Source organism: Heloderma suspectum, chromosome 15, assembly GCF_057233095.1.
Source record: "Heloderma suspectum isolate Gila_16-S chromosome 15, 16-S_ref, whole genome shotgun sequence".
NCBI classification, from domain to species: Eukaryota; Metazoa; Chordata; class Lepidosauria; order Squamata; family Helodermatidae; genus Heloderma; species Heloderma suspectum.
In genome coordinates, this window is record NC_139472.1 from 9,846,910 (window position 1) to 9,869,052 (window position 22,143).

Here is a 22,143-nt window from a genome sequence, read left to right on the forward strand (position 1 = left end):
AAGGCTATCAATGGCTACTAGTCTTGATGGCTCTGTGCTGCCTCCAGTACCAGAGGCAGTGGGCCTGTGTGTACACAAGTTGCTGGGGAACATGGGCGGGAGGGTGCTGTTGCGCTTATGCCCAGCTTGTGGGTTCCTGGTTGACAGCTGGTTGGCCACTGTGTGAACAGAATGCTGGACTAGGTGGACCCTTAGTCTGATCCAGCAGGGTTCTTCTGATGTTCTGATGTTCTTAAAGATGGGCTTGTAGCTGACCGTCAACAGTTAGCCAAGCAGGGCACACAGATACCCTGGTCACAGTCTCCCCTGCTATGGTAATAGAAGACTGAGGGGAGATATGATAGTGCTCTTCAAGTACTTGAAAGGTTGTCACAGAGAAGAAGGCCAGGATCTCTTCTTGATCATCCCAGAGTGCAGGACACGGAATAATGGGCTGAAGTGACAGGAAGCCAGATTCCGGCTGAACATCAGGACAAACTTCCTGATTGTTAGAGCAATGTGACGATGGAACCAGTTACCTAGGGGAGCGGTGGGCTCTCCCACACTGTAGGCATTGAAGCCGAGGCTGGACAGCCATCTGTCAGGGATGCTCTGACTTGGATTCCTGCACTGAGCAGGGGGTTGGACTCAAGGGTCTTGTAGGCCCCTTCCAACCCTACTATTCTATGATTCTATGGTCCTGTATTTCTATTTCAATTAAAGCAATTATGTTTAAATTCACATCTAGTTATATAAATCAGCATAGGTCAATGGCTGTCCTCCCCAGTTCTCTTTCTCGGTGATGCCTCAGTGACCTCCCTACCCAAACCATGGCTCCAGCACGGACTTGCCTCTCCCTTCCTTCCCTTGCCTGATCGGGCCCTGCCACAAGTTTCTTCTCCTAATCGCATTTTCTTCATTCTAATGGGAACTGTTCTTTTTCTTTTTAGAAAACAGCACTTTAGCTGGGAGGGTGGAGAGACCAGAGATGCTCTCTTTCTCTCAGCTGGTGCCTCCATTCCACTTAGAGAACAGAGCTGAAAGCCTCTTTGCCTCTCCGCCAGGCCTCTTTGGAATGAGGCTCTTCAGGCCTCAGCTTTTGTTTGCCAAGGGCCCTCTGTCTTGATTCGGAATCTTTGTCTGGGTGATTTTTAATGCTAGAAATGGGAATGAGGGAGAAAGCGTTCTCTCTGCGTACCAAACTCTGTCTGAGGGCTTGTTCTCCCAGAGCACTAATGGTTGGTTTTCGCAGCTCTGAACCTTCCTTCCCTTTCTCTCTCTTTGTTCAGATCCCTCCTGGGAGGGGGGAAAATGATATTAAGCAGTGTGGTGCCCTCTTATTCTTACCGGCTCTCTGACCACACTTAAAAGGTAAAAGGTAAAAGTGTCCCCAACCAGTCGTGTGTATCTGACTCTAGGGTGTGGTGGTCATCTCCATTTCTAAGCCCAAGAGCCAGCGCTGTCTGAAGACGCTTCCGTGGTCACGTGGCCGGCATGACTGAACACCGAGGTGCACGGAACACTGTTACCTTTCCCGCCGAGGCGGCACCTATTTATCTACTTGCAATTTCTCGCTTTCGAACTGCTAGGTTGGCAGGAGCTGGGACTGAAGACGGGAGCTCACTCCGTCACGCGGCACTTGGGTCTCGAACTGCTGACCTGCCAACCTTCCTGTCTGCAATTCAGCATGCCACCAAAAAAAAAAAAAGGGCAGAAGAGGACATGGATTAACTAACATAACATTTGCATATGGTCATTTATATGTATTGATGCAAATTTAGAAATAAGGACCGTATTGCCTGGAGACCTCAGTCTGGAAGGTGTAGCACTCACAGACGGATGAGGCCAGGCGTGTTGGACTCTGCCACCTGCTACCCCCAAAGCTCACCAGTAGCATGTACCCCCTTCATGTCTGGCTGATCACTGAGATGGTTTGGTCACTGCAGGAAGTTCACGGAAGCATATGGAGGGTCCAGACATAATTGTGGTTAACTTGTAACCCTCCCAGGTTTTTCCACTGCTTTTTCTCTATTGAAACCACAAAGCATCCATTAAGGAGGGAAAGCTGGGGAAAGATGCACAATGTCTTCTGAATGGTGGCGCTAGGAGTCCTTGACTTGGAAGCACACCTGGGCCAGACATAGGCCTGTCACGTTCCAGAACAAGCCCAGGGAACCACCAAGATGGACTCTGCACCTGCTCACCAGCCTTTGGGAATCCAACCAGGTTTGCAGTGTCTGTTGTAAAAAGGGCAGAGAGGGGGCAATCCCAGATCCACACAGCAGCTGCAGACTGATCTTCTCACTCACTGTGTTCAATGGGATCTTAGAAAAGGGCAACTAGCTGCAGAAAAGGGCAACTAAAATGATCAAAGGGCTGGTGCATCTCCCCTGTGGGAGACGGTTACAACAGCTGGGAGTGTTTAGCTTGGAAAAAAGGAGGCTAAGGGGAGACATGATAATGGTGCACAAAATAATGCACGGTGTGGAGAATGTGGCTAGGGAGACATTTTTCTCCCTCTCATAATACTAGACCCTAGTGGGGCCATCCCATGAAGCTGATTAGTGGGAGATTCAGGACAGAGAAAAGGAAGGACATCGTCACACAGCGCAGAGCTGAACTGTGGAATTCGCTACCACAGGATGTGGCGACGGCTGCCAATTTAAAAGGGATCAGACAAATTCCTGGAGGAGAAGGCTATCAGTGGCTACTAGTCCTGATGGCTCTGTGCTACTTCCAGGATCAGAGGCAGTATGCCAGTGTGCACCAGTTGCCGGGGAACGTGGGCGGGAGGGTGCTGTTGCACTCATGCCCTGCTTGTGGGTTTCCTGGTCGACAGCTGGTTGGCCGCTGTGCGACCAGAATGCTGGACTAGATGGACCCTGGGTCTGCTCCCGCAGGGCCCTTCTGATGTTCGTGTGGAAGAGCACCACACATCTGACTGCAGTGGGGATGACTGTGACCAGGTGACCATTGAGCCCTGCTCATTCAGCTGTTGTCCAGATACTCCCTGTTGACTGGCAACATTAAGGGCCCTTTTGCTCCGTCCCTTCCGAGGGTTCCTTATCTTTAAACAGGCGTTGGGCCAGTCAGCCCTTCAAATGGAGGACACCTTTACAGAGAGGAAGGTGCTCTGACCACCAGTCAAACAGAGGACTGTCCTCTGTGAAGCAGGACATCTGGCCACCCTACCGCACTGCCTCCTAGGGTGGCCACTAATGTGTCCCCCCCCCAAAAAAAAAGGGGCAAGGGACAATATGGATTTGCATAAAATGTGCATGTGCCAGTTTATATGTAGAGATGCAGATTTTGAAATGATGATCGTAATTTCAGAAGACATACCGTACAGCTCATCCCAGCAGGGAAGATGTGGACCAGGTGAGCTGTGTCTGCCTGCTGACTATAGATGATAAGCAATTCCAGGGCCCCTGATCTCCCTTTCTAGAGTTCTCTATCTTTAAATTGCACTTGGACTGGACAGCTCTTCAAATAGAGGATGCCTTCAAATAGAGGGCCGGTCTCTGTGAAGTAGGACATGCGGCCACCCTGTCCTTGTTGGTAGCATCAAAGAGCCTTTGGCCAAATTGGTCACTGCCAGCTCAAGATCCTCTTCGAAGGACCGGCTTCACGTAGGCGGCTGCTAAGGCTTAAGGGAAGTGAGGTGGGTGGCTACTATGGAGACGGCCTTCTCGGTGGTGGCATCCCAGCTGTGCGATAGCCAGTGGAGGCTGGTGGCTCTGATGTCAGTGGGGCAGTAAATCCGCTCTGGGTTTCAGTTGGAACCACTCAGAACTCTAAAGGAGCTATCCAAGGTAGCTCCTTTAGAGTTCTGACTGGTTCCGACTGAAACCCAGAGCAGATTTACTACCCCACTGACATTAGAGCTACCAGCCTTCACTGGCAATAGACTCCCCAGAGGGGCTCACCGAGCACCTTCTCTATGGTCTTTCCAGCACCAGGTGGAGACCTTTTTATTCACCCAGGGCTTTTAAACCTTCCTTGGGCTTTCACTATGTTAGCATGTCCATTTAAACCTTGTCTGCCAATTGATTTTATCCTGTCTTTATGTGAAGGAAGTTTTATGAGGCACTTGTATCCTTTGTTATTTTTAATTATGTTATTTTGTGTATTTCCATATGCCCAGATAATATTGTTGATGTGCGGCCATATACATTTAATCAATCAATCAAATCAGAAAAATACAAGAGGGATAGTTCTTTGCTAGAGGCAAGCCCCCGCCCCCCCCCCCATCACACTCTTCCTGGCATCAAGAGTACACATATTATTTATTTCCACATTCTTCAGAATTAATGCCTGAACCCAGGACATTTTCCTCAGGGTGGCTTGTTAACCATCCTGAACAACTCAACAACAAACCACAGGTTCTCAAGGTGGCTTGTCTGAGAAAAATAAGCCACGCTGCATGGTTAACAAGCCAGCCTGTGGGAAATGTCCTGGGTTCAGACAACACGATAACCTGCAGTTCAACAACCCACACTCAACCACTGAGTGTGTTGTTGGAACAGCCCCTCTATTAAAAACTACAACACAATTGAAACTACAAATCACAACAGTCCAGTAAAACACAATCAGAGAAAGGCCAAGGGCCTTCCTAAAAACTTGCGATGACTGGGTCTGACGGACTCCCAATGGGAACCCATTGCAGAGGTGTGGGGCTACTGCAGAAAAGGCCCTCTCCCATGTACTTGCCCACCCGACTGCCCTCAAAGGTGGGCAAGTGAGAAGGACCTCAGTTGCTGTTCTTAAAGTGTGGGCAGGCTAATATGGGTGAAAGGGATTGTTCAAGACATTCAGAAATTCACATCTGATCAAACCAGGGGAGAAAGCGCTGGAGGGAAAATGTTAGGAAAACAGTATCTAGGTGTGTGTGTTTTTTAAGAGTCTGGATTTCATCAGCCATAAATGTATATGATCAGTCCTCTATGCCGGCAAATCAAATCAGGTTTCTAATGGCAATTTTCACCTGCGGCCTTTCTGTTGGGCACAGATGATCAAGTGTTTTGCAGAGTAAGCATCCTGCAAGGGATTGGCTTTCTTCCAGCGCACCAGTGAAATGTCGCACAACTCATATTGCTCTGATCCCTTGACCCTTAATTATAAGGGGAGGGAAGGTCTGGAAATGCAAACTGCATACAGAGCTCAGGAGTGTTTATGCTCGTTTTGCTCTAGATGGGAACCATAAAAGAACTGCAAGCAAAATGGAGATTGCAAAGGCAAATTCTGCACCCTGCTCTCGCACCAGCTTTTTTCCCCACCCTTCTCAGGCTCCAATCCTAGACACGCTTATCTTGGAGCACAGCCAAATCCAGTTCAGTGGGACTTCCTTCTGAGTAGCCGTGCCTAGGATTGCACAGAAAGATTCTCTGTTGGCCAAGCTTCTGTCCTGCCCACAGCACTAGGCTCTCTTGTGAGGGTTTTCGCTTGCTTTGTTGTGAACGGCGGGCAGAAATGTGTCCCTGGCAATATATTCTCCAGAAGAGGGAACATCTGCCTTGGACTCCAGATTGTAGGGCCTTTTGAAGTCGTAGAATGTGGGAGCTGGAAGGGGCCTTGGAGGTCCTCTAGCCCAACCCCCTGCTCAATGCAGGATCTGCAGTGCAGGATGCAATTTCAGCATCCCTAATGGCCATACAACTTTAGCTTGAATACCTTCAGCCAGGGCTGGTGTCAAGGGTAGGCATGGTGGGGCACCTGATGAGGGCCCAGACCCCAGCAGGGGGCCCCTGACAAGAGCCCCCTGGACTTCCCTTCTTCACCAATGCAGCCTGCTTGTTCCCCCGCCTCTCGCTCTGGCCCAGACAACGGTGGCGGAGAGAAGGAGGAGCGGGAGATGCCACGGCCTCCTTGCTCCCTGGCTCTCTGCCTGTCAAGCAAGCGAGTGGAAGCCACGATGAGAAAGAGGAGGAGGCGCAAGAGCAGCTGGCAACAATGGCGGTGAGGAAGGAGACTCGCCGAGGGAGGGGGCCCATGGAGGGTGTCCTGCGCAAGGCCCCCTCCCCCAACCTGGAATTGGCACTGCCTCCAGCTAAGGAGAGTCCACCACCGTTCTCAAGTACTGACCCCAGCAACTGTAGTATCAGGCTCCAGATTTTCTTTTTGTAGGAGTTGTGAGGGTTTCTGTAGCATGATGAGGACTAACCTCTTGAAACAGCTAAGGCCTAGTTCTCACCGAGCTGGTCAACTTTTGTCGGGACTGTACCAGCTCAGAATGCAAGCGGGGTGCTTGCCCTGTCCAAGCTCCCAGGGAAGTGAGCTGCAGAAGGGGTTCTTTTACAGCAATCCTGTGAGGTAGGTTAGACTGAGAGGCAGCGACTGGCCAAAGGCCACCCAGTGAGCGTCATGGCTGAGCGTGGGATTTGAACCCGGGTCTCCCCAGTCCTGCTGTAACATACTGGCTCTGGCTGCATCTGTGCTTTTGCTCAGCTTTCGTTTGTTTCAACGGGGCTCCCACTGGGCTGCCTTGAAGTGATGGCTGTCATTTTCAAAGCCATTTCACTCACCCTTGAAATGGGTCGTTCTGCATGCGTGCATTTCCCAGTGAAATATATAGGAACATCTTGCAAAAGTACCCAAAAGGCACTTTATTTGAAAGCAGACCCTACTGGGTATACTATTATCTCATCTGGAAGTTAGTGGAAGGGGGCAGTGTTGCAGTTAGTTTGTTCATGGGAATGTTAACCACAGCTAACCTTAGGATCTCTATAGCCTACAGTGTGGTTTCCTGTGATTTCTTCTTTTGCGCCTCCCCTTCCTTCCCCCGCTTTCTCTCTGACTTCCACCATTGCTGGGAGCACACGTGTTTGCTCTCTCACTCCTGTCTGTGTAATGGAACACAAAATGGACTGAACAAACTCCTTTTGAACACTCTAAGCTGTGCCTGCATTTTTATGCAAGAATATTTTGTGAGTAAAACTATTGTACCTTTTCTTCGCTAAAGAAAGGTGTGGTTTCCTTTTATTCTAAGATAGCTCTGTGTGCACGTGGGACTGGTAAACGCTCATTCTGTTTTGCCTTGTTGTTTTTTCTCTGCTAATTGAACAGGAGGCATCATTACTAAACAATCCCATCACTTGCCACACTTTGGGTCATAGAATCACAGAATCCTAGAATAGTAGGGTTGGAAGGGGCCTGCAAGGCCATCGAGTCCAACCCCCTGCTCAATGCAGGAATCCATTTGGTGATGATTTGGGCCTAACCACATGACTGATTCTGAGGGGGTGGCCAATGAAATCAGCAACCCTGCTAATAAAAAAAGTGCTGGTTCTTCCATCTCTGTGAGCCCTGGCTGCACTACATCTCTGGCCTTTTCATGAAACCATTTCTCCCCGAGTTGCTGGATCGATTTCATGGATTTCTGATCAAATCAGCTCAAGCAGGAGACCATCCTGTGGATTGCACTGAAAAAGCACAAGCCTTGACCCTGTGGAATGACTACTAACCAGCGTGGCTCTTCAAAAGATCACGCTGCTGAAAGATTCCCCGGAGTTCGTCTCGTTGTATTTGCTTTTATGTGAATTTCAGCTTGACGGCAGCATCACGGATGTGCTTCTGTCTCTGGTGAGACAGTGAAATTAAGCGAGTGTCTCCAAGTGATTTTTATTTATTTAAAAAAGACTTCTTTGTGAAATTTGTTCAAGAGCTGACAGAGGATGACAGGCAAATTTTCTCCCTTGACTGATCTTTTTGAAGCAAGATGTAGCTGAGATCCACTCAGCCACAAAGAGAGTTCCTTACTGCTCAGCACTGCGTCTTTGGGTCTCTCCACAAAGCAGAGTTTATTCAGCTTCATTACAAAATGTCTCTGAACATAGCTGATCCATTTAGCTTTCGTGGCTAATATTAGCCATGACTGGTCTGGTTTTCTTTTTAAAGCTAACTCAGTTACTGGCCAACTTGTGCGGAATTCCATGCATTAATTTTGCACCATGTCAACAAATAGTCATTCATTTGGTCAGGTCTTAATTTGCCTGCTGGCTTTGCTGTGTGATTCTGAATTCTAGTCTCATGAGAGAGGGAGATGTTTCCCCTCCTCTTATCTAGCCTTTCTGCATCATTCATAATCCTTAAAACTGTTTAGCATGTCCCTTCTTTGCTGATTTTTCATAAACTAAAAACTCCTAATCTTTCCTTGTAGGGATCTTTCCGTGTATTCCGGATCCCTAATCATTTTGGTTGCCCTTCATGAATTGGGGCTCCCTTCCATCAAGGGTACCACCTCACAGCCCTGCAATAACGCCATCTTTTTATGTCATCCAGATTTATTTATTTTTTAAAGCACTTTGTCCTGTATTTTGAAGCTGACAAATGGGAAAAAATAAGATGGATGATGAAATGAGCATTGGTGCCATGAGGGTAGGACTTTGGGGCAGATGCCAGGGCCCAAATTATTTAGCAGAAGGAGCAGGAAGTCCCCCAAACACAGCTGGGCTGGCTTACCATGGTTTGAAGTTAGTGACATAACACAGGGATGTCCCTGTGTTATTTCACTACTAGGTATATCCATCGCCCAGAAATCCAGCCTTTTGGGGGCTCACTGGGCTTCCGTGGCATGCCTGACTCTGCTTGAGTTTGTGAGCTGAGCCACACATTTTCCCTAAATTCCGAGGACGTTTTCTGTTTTTTTAAAAATAATTTGCAGAAATAGACACTTGTGCAAATTGCAGCCACGATATGCACAAATTGAGGTGGCAATTTGCATCATTTGCACAAATTCTGGCAGCGACATGCGCAAATTATGCAGCTTCTGGCTGCAAGTTGCACAAAGTACACAAATTGTAGCCACGATTTGCACAAATGTCTTTTTCTGCCAAAAAACACACATGGAAAATCCGCTAGCTGGCCCAACTCACTGCGGACTGAGTTGGGCCAGTTAGCAGAAGATGAGACGAAGTCCGTGGGGCTGAGCCAATGAAAGCTTGTTGAGCTCCACCCAACAACTGGATTCCCCTGACATCTGGATTCCTCCAAGCTCCATCCAACAACTGGATCCCTCTGACATCTGGATTCCTCTGAGCTCCACCCAACAACTGGATTCCTCTGGCATCTGGATTCCTCCGAGCTCTGCCCAACAACTGGATTCCTCTGGCATCTGGATTCCTCCAAGCTCCGCCCAACAACTGGATTCCTCTGGCATCTGGATTCCTCCGAGCTCCACCCAACAACTGGATTCCTCTGACATCTGGATTCCCCTGAGCTCCACCCAACAACTGGATTCATCTCCCATCTAATGACTCGCATGGGGGGAGACGGTTGGGACATGTATGACCATTAAGCCCAGAATCTAAAATTACTCAGCCGCAGTACTGTAAATGAGGAACTGTCTGGAGCAAGGGATGTCAGAGAAATCCACAGTGGATTCAAATGAATTCAAATGTCTACTAATCTGACCTGCAGATTCTGCAGCGGACTGGCTTTTTCTAAGTCACGAGGAGTCTGTGGGCTTGCGGACCAGTTTTTCACTTTGGGGGGGAATCTATGTGAATTTGCACTAATACACAGTAGCGCAAGTGCACATTGGCACAAATGCACACTTCCGCAAATGTGAGAATCCACATTAGCCACTGCACACTTGCGCTAATGCGAGTGAGTGCTAGTTCACACCAATGCAAGAAGAATGCAGTTCTGGTAAGAAAAATCTGATTCCATCACACAAATTAACCAAATCTGTAGTTCCCCATATTGAACCGCTACAGCAGGGGTGTTAAACCTTGTTCAGCCCGAGGGCTGAATTCAGTTTCGGAGAAGCGCTTGGGTGCCACACTCCAGTGGTGAGCAGGGCCCAAGGCAAGAGGGGCAGGACCCAAATACCGGAGGTACCAGCGTATTTTATCGCCAGCAACTAAGCCTTGGGAAAGGCATTTCGACCTTTTAGATGGAGGGAAACCACCAAATGACTGGCGGTGGAGGGAAAGGGGTGGGGCCAGGGAAGGACACTACAGGACGCCACTGAAGTGGGTTAGTTGCGAGAGCAACCACGAGGAGAGGGATGGAGGAGAACAAATGAGACATCTCACAAAACAAACATTGGAGCCAGATCGGCAGCTTGGTCTAAATTGGCAGCATTTTAAAGGACAAAGCAAAGTGCTGGTGGAGCTTTGCCCGTTCTCACCAGCTGGGCCATCTTTCGAGGAACTTGTTATCGATGGAGACTGGCTTTGAAGCACTGTGAAATCCTCAAGTGGGCTTGCGAAGTGGGTTCTTGCCAACTGCTACGAGGAGGGTTTGCCCTTTCACATCTCAGCTGGACTTCTTTCTTCGAGTTGTTTTGATCCAGCCTCGCGTCGCGTGGCTAATAGGGGCAAACCATTTTTACACTGGAAAAGGGCTTGCTTCCAACTGGCTCTTGTGATGTTCATCTCTCCCCTTTTAGAAAAGGCCATCTCGCAGCTGCCAACAAAAGACGAAAGGCCGCGGCAATCAGTCCCCAAGCAAATCACAGAAAACAGCTCCAATTAGATGTGGGTGCACTATTAAAAGAGGATTGGGGCAGGCTGGTCTTCTAATCCAAGCCTCCATCCTGGCTGGAGCCTTCAGTGCTGTGTCTCTTTGTTTATAGAGCCAGTGTGGCCTAGTGGTTAGAGTGTCGGACTGGGAGCCAGGAGATCCAGGTTCTAGTCCCCACTCGGCCACAAAGCTCACCGGGTGACTTTGGGCCAGTCACAGACTCTCAGCCCAGCCTACCTTACAGGGTTGTTGTTACTGTGAAGATAAAATGGAGAGGAGGAGGATAATGTAAGCCGCCTTGGGTTCCTTGAGGAGGAAAAGAGGCAGAATATCAATGCAATACATACATACATACATGGCATTTCTAACTAACCCTTCAGCCAAAAGGACTTTCAGAGTCCTCTACAGTAGGTGAAAAACAAACCATCTAAAAGACGCAACACAAAAGGAAAAAGGGAGGGGGAGGGAGAAGGAAAAAACTCAGGCATTAGTTCTTAAAAGTTACGCAGTTCCTAAACTGACCAGCTGGATTGGAAACAGTTAAGGGCAAGGAGGAACCCAATGGGGGTGGTCTTTCAGCAGATGAGTGGCTCTGCTTCCCATCTTTCCCTCTGCAGCAGCCTCACCGGATGGACGCTCTTAGAGGAAAGGGAGATTGAAATGGAGATGGTCACTCAGCAGAGCTGATGGACGAAATAATACTGTGGATTCCTCAAGGGTCAACTGCCCTCCTCCATCCAAATCTCAGCTTCTCTCACAAGAGAAAAGCACAGCAAACCAACTGCAATTATGGTGATACAAGTGGGCCCTGCAACAAAAGATGTAGTACAGACTGCTCCTGGTCAGGGTTCCACCCAGCCAGTGATGCCCAATTTCATGATACTCTATGATTTGGGTCTTATGAGCCTGTGCCCCAAATCTTTTAAGTGGCTAGCAATACCCCTGGTTAGCGGGCGCACTTTAAATCAGCCTGGCTGAATCAACATACAGGCTGGGGATGATAGGAGTTGTCGTCGGATACACCCAGAGAGCACTGGGTTGGGGAAGGTGTCTTATTCATTTACTATTTATTACATTTATATCCCACCTTTTTTCCTCCTTAAGGAACCCAAGGCAGCATATATAATCCTCCTCCTCACCATTGTAGCCTCACAACAACAACCCTGTGAGGTAGGTTGAGCTGAGAGTCTGTGACTGGCCCGAGCCTCCATGGCCGAGTGGGGACTAGAACTCGGATCTCCCGGCTCCCAGACCAACACTCCAATCACTACACTGCTTGAAATCTATGCAAGTCCAGTTCTGCTTTGGTGATCTTCTTCTTGGTAGAATCACAGAATCATGGGGTTGGAAGGGGCCTATAAGACCATCGAGTCCAACCCCCTGCTCAGTGCAGCAAGTGGGCAGCATGTGGACAGGTGAGCCCCCCGAACCCCGCCATTTTCTTTACAACAGGTGGACATCTCTGTGTCTTTCAGGTCTCCTGGGTGGGTGAACAAAAATCTCATTTGGACTTTGGTGGTATTGATCTCAGCAGCCTGAGCCATAAACACCCCGTCCTGAAGCAGTAACAGCCAACATCTGTTTCTTCAGCATGTTACAGCTGTTACAGCTGCAGGTGGTACTCAGGCCATGAGCAACAAAGTGGGCAATACAAAAGGCCAACAGCCTTTTCTGGGCACTGCACCAATTCCCCCCCCCCAGCTATTTAAGAGTGAAAAGCGCTGCATGAAGGGGGGGAAACAGATTTTATTTATTTTTTAAGGGTGCAATCCTATGCATGTTTAGACAGAAAAAAGTCCTACAACTCCCAGGGTTCTCCATGCTGTCTGGGGCATGCTAGGAGTTGTAGGACTTTCTTCTGTCTAAACATGCATGGGATTGCAGCCTAAATGCATTTATATACCACCCTTCATAATATTTTTCCCAGTGCAGTTTACAACTAAAACAAAGACAGGCAATACAACAATTATAATTAGAAAATGACACCATTAAAATATTCATCAAAACAGCAGAGAGAAAACTTCATTTCCCAGCATTTACAATACAGGATCCTTGCAATAATTAAAATACTGACCATCCAAATGCCCAAGAGAATAAAAATACCTTAACCTGACGCCTAAAAGATAATATAGTCCGGGCCTTCTCTGTGGTGGCCCCTGCTATGGGGAATTCCCTCCTGAGAGATATATTCAGCTGGTTCCATCTGTTGTTTTAAAATTTAAAGGATTTCAAACCTTCTTTGTTTTCTTTGGTTTTTAACTGAAAGCTTTTTATTATATACGCTGTGTTTTGCTGGTTATTTCAGTTTGGGATTTGGCTCATTGTAAGTGGTCCATTCTTAAATTGGTTTTACATTGATTTATGATTTTATGAACTTCTTATACTGATACAGAACCGTATGTTGTCTATGGAAAGCCACCTTGGGAAGACTGCAGTCTTTAAAGGCAGCTAAGGAATGCATTTAATTAATTAATTAATTAATTGGGTGCCACGTGAGGCTCCTTTGGGAGGGAATTCCAGAACCAGGATGCCACTGATAAGAATCAGGCCACAGCTCAGGGGTAGAGCCCCTGCTTTGCATGCAGAGGATCCCAGGTTCGATCCCCGGCATCTCCAGGTAGGGCTGAAAAACTCCTGCCCAAAACCCTGGACAGCCGTTGCTTCCAGTCACTGTCGACCTTACTAGGCTGGATGGACCAAGCGTCTGACTCTGTATAAGGCAGCTTCCGATGTTCCTAATGCCCTCTCCATTGTTGCCACCTGCTTGATCATGAACGATAGCGGCCCTGTTCACACGTAACACGAAGCTATGATGGTTAGGGAATTTGCTCTAACCACGGTGGCTTCGCGTGTCGTGCGGGGGAGAGAAAAATCCGCTACCTGCAGTTCCGGAACCACCCCAGGTAACCACCCCCCTGCAGCAAGGTTAAGGGGCCCTGAGGTGGCTTACCGTGACATCTGTCGTGCTCCCTGGTGGTTAAAACGACCTCCGGGGGGTTTACAGGCCACAACCATAGAGACGGCGGCCTACAGCATCTGCTACTTCTTTAGTAGCCAGCATGGAATGTCTCTATGGTCGCTGGTGCATGGGAACGGCTGGAGCAGCCAACGTGCACGTTTTCACGGCTTGAGGGCTGCTGGAATCACTGGCGATGGGAGGAGGGTTAAGGTAACTACGGAGGGGGGTTACAGGAACTATGCGGCACTGCATGGTTCCTGGTCGTGTGACAGGTCTCCACAGTGTGGTTTCACATAGAGATGGCGTGGGTGCCCGATTCAGTCCGGGAATCCGGCGGACCTGCTCCTGCCCGCACCCCCAAGCCCTGCTCACCGAGCCCCTGCTTGCCCCCTGTCCACGCTCAGCAAATGGCCTGCACTCACCCCAGCAGCCTTGTCGAGCATCGCAGTCACCATTTTCAGAGAAATAGAATGGCAACCGCAAAAATGCGCAAATTTGCACACACGCAAAAATGTGCATTTTTGCAAATGCGCATATTTGTGTATGCGAAGATGCATGTTTTGCGAATGTGCATATTTGCGCATGCACAAAATACGTATTTTATGAGAAAAGCAAAGTTTCGCACATGCACTAATGTGCGCCTTTGCAAAAATGCGCATTTCATGCAAGAATATGCGCATTCGCAAAAATGCACATTTTCACACATACAAAAACATGTGCATTTTTGCCATCACCATTTTATTTTTTTTTAGAAATGGTGGCTGCGGAGCTCAACGAGGCCGCTGGGGTGAGTGCAAGCTGCTTGTCGAGAGTGGGAGGGGCTCAAGTACAGTCCAAGGACTGGCGAGTGGGGCCAGGGGCTGGGCAGGGGTCTGGAGAACCTGGACGGGGGTGAGTTCGTGCATCCCTAGTTTCACAACCCCACCCACCCTCCATAGTTTCCCTAACCACCCTGCCTCTGTGCACGTCTCAACACAGCCAGCGTAACTCAGAGAAGGACTACAGTGGAAGATCACTAGGGAGAGGGTGGGCTCTCCCACACTGCAGGCATTCAAGACGAGGCTGGACAGCCACCTGTCAGGGATGCTTTGACCTGGATTCCTGCATTGAACGGGGGGCTGGACTCGATGGCCTTGTAGGCCCCTTCCAGCCCTACTATTCTATGATTCTGTGATCATAGTGACTGGGCAAGTTGATATGCCAACAACCAAGTTGGGGGTGAAGCGGCATCTGAACTGGAACAATGGTAATTAACTAGCTATCGTCCAGCTCTGGCATGGACTGGCTGAGGGTGTGATCAGTGGGATATGGAAATGAGCATGGCTGCAAAGATAGGCTTGAAAGAATGGAGGTGGTTAACCTGGGGAGGCTTTAAAAGATTGCTGGTCTAGGACAAAGATTACGCTGGAGACGATGTGCTTCAACAAGCACATATAGGCATATGTGGCAGAGCTGTCCACAAATCAGAATTCACAGGACCAAGGTTTCCCAACTAAACACACATTGCATGCATTACCAAATGTGCCTGAAATACTATAGCCACGGAATGGCTCCAACAGAGAACAAAGGTCCAATTCAGTATGTACTGGTTGCAGCAAAAATGCTGGTTCCTAGAGTGTTCCTTGGTAGCGACAGCAGTAAATTAGGTGGTAATTTCAGCTGTACGGATCGTGGGCGGTGGGGTGTGAGCACAGACAACACCTTGTGCCGCCCTATAGAGCCCCCAGGCCATGAGTTGCATTCCCCTGGTCTAATTAATATTATGGGTTGCTTGGCTGGACTGAGATTTTTCTAATCGCTATTTAAGAAAGTATGGAGTTTTATTAAAATCACAGGTTTAAAGTTTTGTAAACTGCTTTGGGAGAGCCTTTAGCCCTAAAAGGTGGCCTAAACATATTTTAAAGGTGGCTTAAACATATTTTAAAGAAACAAATGCATACCGGCTTCTGAGGAATCCCTGAACACAACTGGAAAACCACTGCAATGAAGCTGTTGTCAGAGATTTCTGCTGCCCTATTAGTCCGGAAAGAGCCTGAAGAGGTGGCACCGGGCCTGGCAGACGTAATGGATAATTAAACCTGTAATCCGACAAGAGCAATCTCCTCTTGGCAATATTTTAGGACAGGCTGGCAGCACTGAGATTAAGGATATATGGGGGCGGGCAGGCAGACATGCGGGGAGCTCGGTTCGAGGACGGATTTATGCTGCCATTTCCTTCCTTTTATGAGATTGAAGCAGTCACTGGATGAGTCTGAGAAGCAATGGCCTGTAACCTCAGTTATTTTCCCCTTACAGTGAGTGGTTTGTTTTTGTTTTCTTTTAAATGGGGAAAGTTTGCCATTTAGAGAGACTTAGGCCTTAAGCCCAGGTGCCTCTCCGTGGTCTGCTGTTTAAAAACGCCGACAGTACAATGGTGCGTTAAGGCACAGCTGCACTATAAACACAGAGTAGGCCCTATACCAGGGGTGTCGAACCGCTCTCAGCCAAAGGGTGAAATGTCATTTCGGAGGGCCTCTCGGGGGCTGCTTTCCAGTGGTGGGCGGTCCCAAAGGCAAAAAGGGCAGGGCCAAAAATTACCAGCATCTTTAAGCTTAAAGGCCTTACTGCCAGTAACTCAGCCTTAGGAGAAGCATTTCAGCCGGGGTTTTTTTTAGAATGGTGGGGGGAAAACTGCACAAATGCCAGGAAATCACCCAAAAAATTGGGGGTTGGGGGAAAGGTGCTAGGGAAGGGGGCATGGCTTCTGGGGAACCCTGGAGGGCCAAACTGAGATCTCAGGTGGCCCAGATATAATTCTCAGACCTGAGGTTCTGCATCTCTGCCCTACACTGTAGGGGTATAGTAAGTACATACTTTGCTTGCAGAATGTCCCAGGTTCAGTCCCCACCCTCTCCACAAAGGGCAGGGAAAGACTCTTGCTGGAAAGCGTTGTTTAGACAAACTGAGAAAGATAGACCAATGGCCTGACGGTATAAGGCATATTCCTAGTCAAATCAGCCCTTCACTCAGAACCATGAGGACTGGAGCCTTTCTATATCTTAGGAGGAAACGCCATAGCTCAGTGGCAGGGCACTGAAAAACTGAGCTGCTCAGGCCCTGACTGGAGGAGTCCTCCTCTGAAAAGGATCTAGAGGCCCCAGAAGCCCAGGGCACCCCAGACGCCAGAGGAGGAGGTGCAAGGAATGCTGATCAAAGTTGCAGATGACACAAAATTGGGCGGGATAGCTAATACCTTGGAAGATAGAAACAGAATTCAAAGTGATCTTGATAGACTGGAGCGCTGGGCAGAAAACAGAATGAAATTTAACAGGGATAAATGCCAAGTTCTGCACCTGGGAAAAAGAAAGCAAATGCACAGTTACAAGGTGGGGGATACATGGCTCAACCACACTACAAGCGAGAAGGATCTTGGAGTTGTTGTAGATCACAAGCTGAATATGAGCCAACCATGTGATGTGGCTGCAAAAAAGGCAAATGCTATTTTGGGCTGCATTCCTAGAAGCATAGCTTCCAAATCCCGGGAAGTACTCATTCACCTCTACTCAGCACTGGTTAGGCCTCATCTGGATGTACTGTGTCCAGTTCTGGGCACCGCACTTTAAGAAGGATGCAGACAAACTGGAAAGGGTTCAGAGGAGGGCAACGAAGATGATCAGGGGACTGGAAACAAAGCCCTATGAAGACAGACTGAAGGAACTGGGCATGTTTAGCCTTGAGAAGAGAGGACTGAGGGGAGATAGGATAGCACTCTTCAAGTACTTGAAAGGCTGTCACAGAGAGGAAGGCCAGGATCTCTTCTCGATCATGCCAGAGTGCAAGACATGGAATAACGGGCTCAAGTGACAGGAAGCCAGATTCCGGCTGAACATCAGGACAAACTTCCTGAATGTTAGAGCAATACGACAATGGAACCAATGACCTAGGGAGGTGGTGGGCTCTCCCACACTGGAGGCATTCAAGATGAGGCTGGACAGCCATCTATCAGGGATGCTTGACCTGGATTCCTGCATCGAGCAGGGGGTTGGACTCGATGGCCTTTGTCCCTTCCAACCCTGCTATTCTATGATTCTATGGCCAGGGGCTGCCCCCAGACCCACAGGAGCCTGAGACCTTGGCGAAAGCAGCTGCAGGGCCATCGCCGTCAGGAGAAAGGGACTCTGTCTCTGAGGCAGAGGCTGAGCCCCCACCCCGACCCCCAGGAGCGTCGTCGCCTGAAGCGGCAGTGTAGCTGGGCTCCTGGGTGATGGAGCGCTCCCCCCCAGAAAAGACCTCCTCAGGAAAACGGGATTCCTCAGGTGTAGGCTCTGGAAAGGGAGCTCTGATCGCTGGGTGGGGCCTGGCTGGCTTTGGGCTTAAAGGCCTTCACTGGGAACCCAGCCAGTCCTGGGACAACTTGGTCCATCCAGCCTCTGCTGTGCACGTTCCGTGCCCTGTGACTGATGCTCTGTTTCCTGACCTTCTGGACTGCGCAATGTCCCTGACTGATTTACTGTGTTTGACCTTGTGCTTGTTACCTGGACTGCTCCTGCTGCCGCCTGATCCTTGTTCCCTGCCTGCCTGCCTCTGTCCTGACCTCTGCCTGGATTTTGACCACTCCTGCCTTAGCTTAAACCCCCTTGGACCGAAACCGGTGCGCTTGACCGTTGGCTCGCCAACTCGACTACTCTCTGTTACCTCGCTCCCTGTCGTTGCTTGCAAATAGCCAAGACTCCATCTAGCCAGTGTAGTGTAGTGGTGAAAGTGATGGACTGGGAGTCGGGAGATCCAGGTTCTAGTCCCCACTCGGCCATGGAAGCTCACTGGGTGACTTTGGGCCAGTCACAGACCCTCAGCCCAGCCTACAGCACAGGGTTGTTGTTGTGAGGATAAAACGGAGAGGAGGAGGATAATGTATGCCACCTTGGGTTCCTTGCAAGAGGAAAAAAGGTGGGATATAAATGCAATAAATAAATAAATAGTGCAGAACAGAGCTTCAGTCCCCAGGGAGGGCTGGCGAGGAGGCTGTCCGAAACCCCAGAGAATTGCTAGGGTCAGTGTAGGCCAGGGGCCTTGAATCTCTTTCAGAGATTCCATTTTGGAGAAGCTCCCGGGGGGGGGGCACTTTCCAGTGGCGGGCAGGGCCAAAGACAAGGAGGAGGAACAGAGGCAATGGGGGCCAGGCCCCAAATGCCAGCATATTCGAACTTAAAGCTTTCTCTGCCAGTAACTAAAGGGAGGGATTGCAATCTTTTGGAGTGGTGGTGGTGGGAGTGCAAAACCTGGGAAACCACCAAATGGTCAGGGGAAATTGGGTGGGACCAGGGATTTTTTTTCCTAAGTTTTTCCCCTAAATATTTCCCAAGCTGGCCCTCTGGGCTGCCTTCCCAGCTTGGGAAATCTTTAGAAAAAACAAACCATTAGAAAAACAAACCCTAAGGAGGAGAACCCCAAACAGCCCAATGATGACTGATTGTGCTCAGTGGCTGTGGAGGCTGACTATGTAGGGGCGGGGGGACGGACAAAAATGGGGGGAGCAAAGGAATGGAACACCTTGGAGAAGGGCCTGGACAGCTGGCTGGCACCCTGAGAAGGAGCACTCCATGCTGCAACATTCTGTTGCAGGTCTCAGTGGTCTCATTTCTAAATTCTTGCTTTCCTAATTTAAAACCATATTTTTGTTGGAAAAAGGGAGGGATGGGGCTGGCACAGAGGGAGGGGGAGGGGCATTTCCCAACACGGGTTGTCAACACTCGTCCATTGAAGTCTGTCTTTCCCCAGCATCAAACGGTCTTGTCACCCCCCCACCCCCTTCCGACTCTCAAATGTATTTGCTTAACACTAATTGTCTTGGAAAGGGTTATCAGATGCACACAGCAGCATCTGTGACCTCAAGGTGCAGAGAAGCAGCAAGGAAGGGGGAGCGAATCATGCCAAAGGATGCTTTGCAAATGGCACGCTGCTGAAAATTAATTCTCGTCAAGCAGAATGCTTTCAAGGAGGCTGCAACTTTCACATCTGAGGAAGCAAAACGATGGGGATACGGGTGTGAAACAGACACTGGGCAAAACAATCGGAGACGACGCCAAGATCTCCGCTGTATTTGAGCCTTCATCTCAGAGGGGCCCCCCCCCATAATATTTAACCCTTGGTATGGTGAAGAACTCAATTCAGGTTGGTTGGTTTTGACCACTAAAAGCAGGGCTGGGGAACCTGCCTGCCGCCCTCCAGATGTTGTTGGACTACAAATCCCATCATCCTTGACCATGTGCTCTGCTAGCTGGGGCTGATGGGAGGGGCAGGGCCCCAAAACCATGATTGGTGTTTGTGGGAAAGGGGAGGGGCAGGAGAAAGGGGGTGTGACCATTTGGGGGGCTCTGCACTTTCATCATCCTATGGCTGAACCAGACTCGGCGCTAGAGTAAATTATGGGGCCATCCAGAAGGCAAGGCAACAAAGCAGGCAACTGCTTATGCCCCAAAGGCCAAGTTTAATATAGGACCAAGCAAAGGCAGGACTGGTCCAGATACAAGCAAAGGTCAAAACACAGTTAAGTGGTGAGTTAACATGCGCAGTCCGAGTCAAATGGGGGTCTAATTGTCAGCAGCACAGAACATCAATCGCATGCCATAGTCCAGAAAATAAAGCACAGACACTAATAAACAATGTTGTTCCAGCACCAGCTAGGCTAACACTGAAGGCTTATATAGCCAGAGCTTCCTGAACCCCACCCAGGGCTCAGCTGCAGTGCATTACAGGCCCTCTAGCAAAAGTCCTACATGGGAGGAGGGCCTTGCTGTTGAGGAGTCCTCCTTTGTAATCAAGCACTCCTTCTCAGAGAAGACCTTTTGGCCTGCCTCTTGAGGCAACCACACTCTTGGGGACTGGGTGGTCGCCTCCACCTTGGAGGTGGAACTCCCCTCCTCCTGAAGGGCTGGTCCTAGCGGTCATCTCCCCTGAGGGCCAAGCTCCCCCAGAACTTTGGGCATAGGTGACTCCTTGGTGTTGTCTGTCTCTGGGCACTCTTGCTGCTCTTCAGAGGACGGTCCTTCCAGTGGGGGCATGAAGGACCCCCAGAAGTGTCACTGCCACCTCCCTCTTCGCGTCCGACTCACTTTCTCTGTCGGTTTGCAGGTGCTGCATTCCACAGCCTATTACTGCAAGACCGTGCTGGATGACAACAGCTCTTCTGCCCTGATCATCCTCGGCTTCGTCATCATGTCCCCGCTCATCGTGGTGGCCATGGCTGTCTACTGCAGCCTGGCGCGCCGCCTCCGCCTCTTCATGTGCTTCCAGCCGTGTGCCCGGGCGGTCTACAAGGGCGTGAAGTGGCGGTGGTACGAAGATGGTGGGCTGTGCGGCTGCATCAAGGAGTGGAACAGCCACGTCAAGGCCTGGGTTTAAGCTATCCCCCTTTGGCCTGCCGGCCGGCACCTCCCTCTCTCCAAGTCTCGGTTTAGCGCAGCGCAAAGATACAGGAGTGATGACGTCCCACGGAGAATCTTTGCCGCATCGGCTCCTTCCGCTGAGGAGCGCCGGGCCTCCCCTTGCTTCCAGAACTTTCTGTGGGCTGGACCATCCCCCTGCCCACATTCAGCCCTTGCCTTGGCTATCGCCTCAAACAGCTGCTCAAAACATCGCCTCAGCTTCTCCTTCATCTGCAACTCTGGCTTTGTCGTGATTTCAGAGAGAATGCCTGCGAAGCCCTCCAAACCCCACACATAAAAAGAGCGCTCTGTCATAGGATGACGTCTAGTGCTTCTCTGGCTGCGACTAACGGGGAAACGGTCTTCTGAGCACAACACTGTTTCAAGCGCGCGCTCAGATGGTTAAATGTCTGGAGGAGCTGAGTTCAGTTCCTGGAGCCGTTCTCCCTCAGTAGGTAACTGTACAGGACCCTTTGGCACTTTTTTCTCCCCTAGGAAGGTAGAATAATTACTGAGAAATTCCCACTTGAGGGCCGGCGTCAAAGGTAGGCATGGTTGGGCTCCTGCCGAGGGCCTGCACTCCAGCAGGGGCCCCCTGACAAGAGCCCCCTGGAGTTGCTCTTCCTTTTCACCATGGCAGCCTGCTTGCTCCCCCACCTCTCACTCTGGCCCAGACAACAGCGGGGGTGGGAAGGAGGAGCAGGAGATGCCACGGCCTGCTTGCTCCCTGGCTCCCTGCCTGTCAAGCAAGCAAGTGGCAGCAATCAAGGGCAGCGTCAAGGGTAGGCATGGTGGGGCATCTCCCAAGGGTCCACACACCAGCAGGGGCCCACTGACAAGAGCGCCTGGCCTCGTTTCTCCTCTTCCGTACTGCAACGTCCTTGTTCCCCTGCCTCTCGCTCCAGCCCAGATAAGGGTGGTGGTGAGATGGAACAGCAGGAGATGCCACAGAGATGCCATGGCCTCCTTGCTCCCTGGCTCTCTGCTTGTCAAGCAAGCAAGGGGTAACAATCCTGAGCAAGAGCAGCTGGTGACCATGGCGGTGAGAAGGTAGGCTCGCTGAGAGAGGGGGCCCATGGAGGGTGTCTTGCCCAAGCGACCTCAAGATCTAGAGCTGGCATTGTTTGGATTGAAGCCATGCACTACAGGAGAGGCGAGGGGTTACCTCTTTCCTCCTGTGCCATGGCCCTGTTCCATCTTCCCCTCCCCAGCTGCTATTAGCCACAGAGAGAGAAACTGGCATTTGTAAGTTCACAAGAGTGGCTAATTTCAACTCCAAGGGGACAAGCCCAGTTGGCCTGACTGCTTTCCTGCAGAAGGGGGGGGGATTAAACTCCC

At 50.0% G+C, this 22,143-nt stretch overlaps 1 protein-coding gene across 1 annotated transcript in view; it reads left to right on the forward strand.

Annotated features, from left to right (window-relative positions):
- The window catches only part of TMEM278 (transmembrane protein 278), a 38,571-nt gene extending 17,789 nt beyond the window's left edge, over positions 1 to 20,782 (forward strand). The window contains exon 2 of the mRNA XM_084822223.1: positions 20,513 to 20,782. Within this exon, the coding sequence (XP_084678349.1) occupies positions 20,513 to 20,782 (270 nt within the window). The remainder of the gene's footprint in view (positions 1 to 20,512) is intronic.
- The last annotated feature ends 1,361 nt before the right edge of the window (positions 20,783 to 22,143 follow it).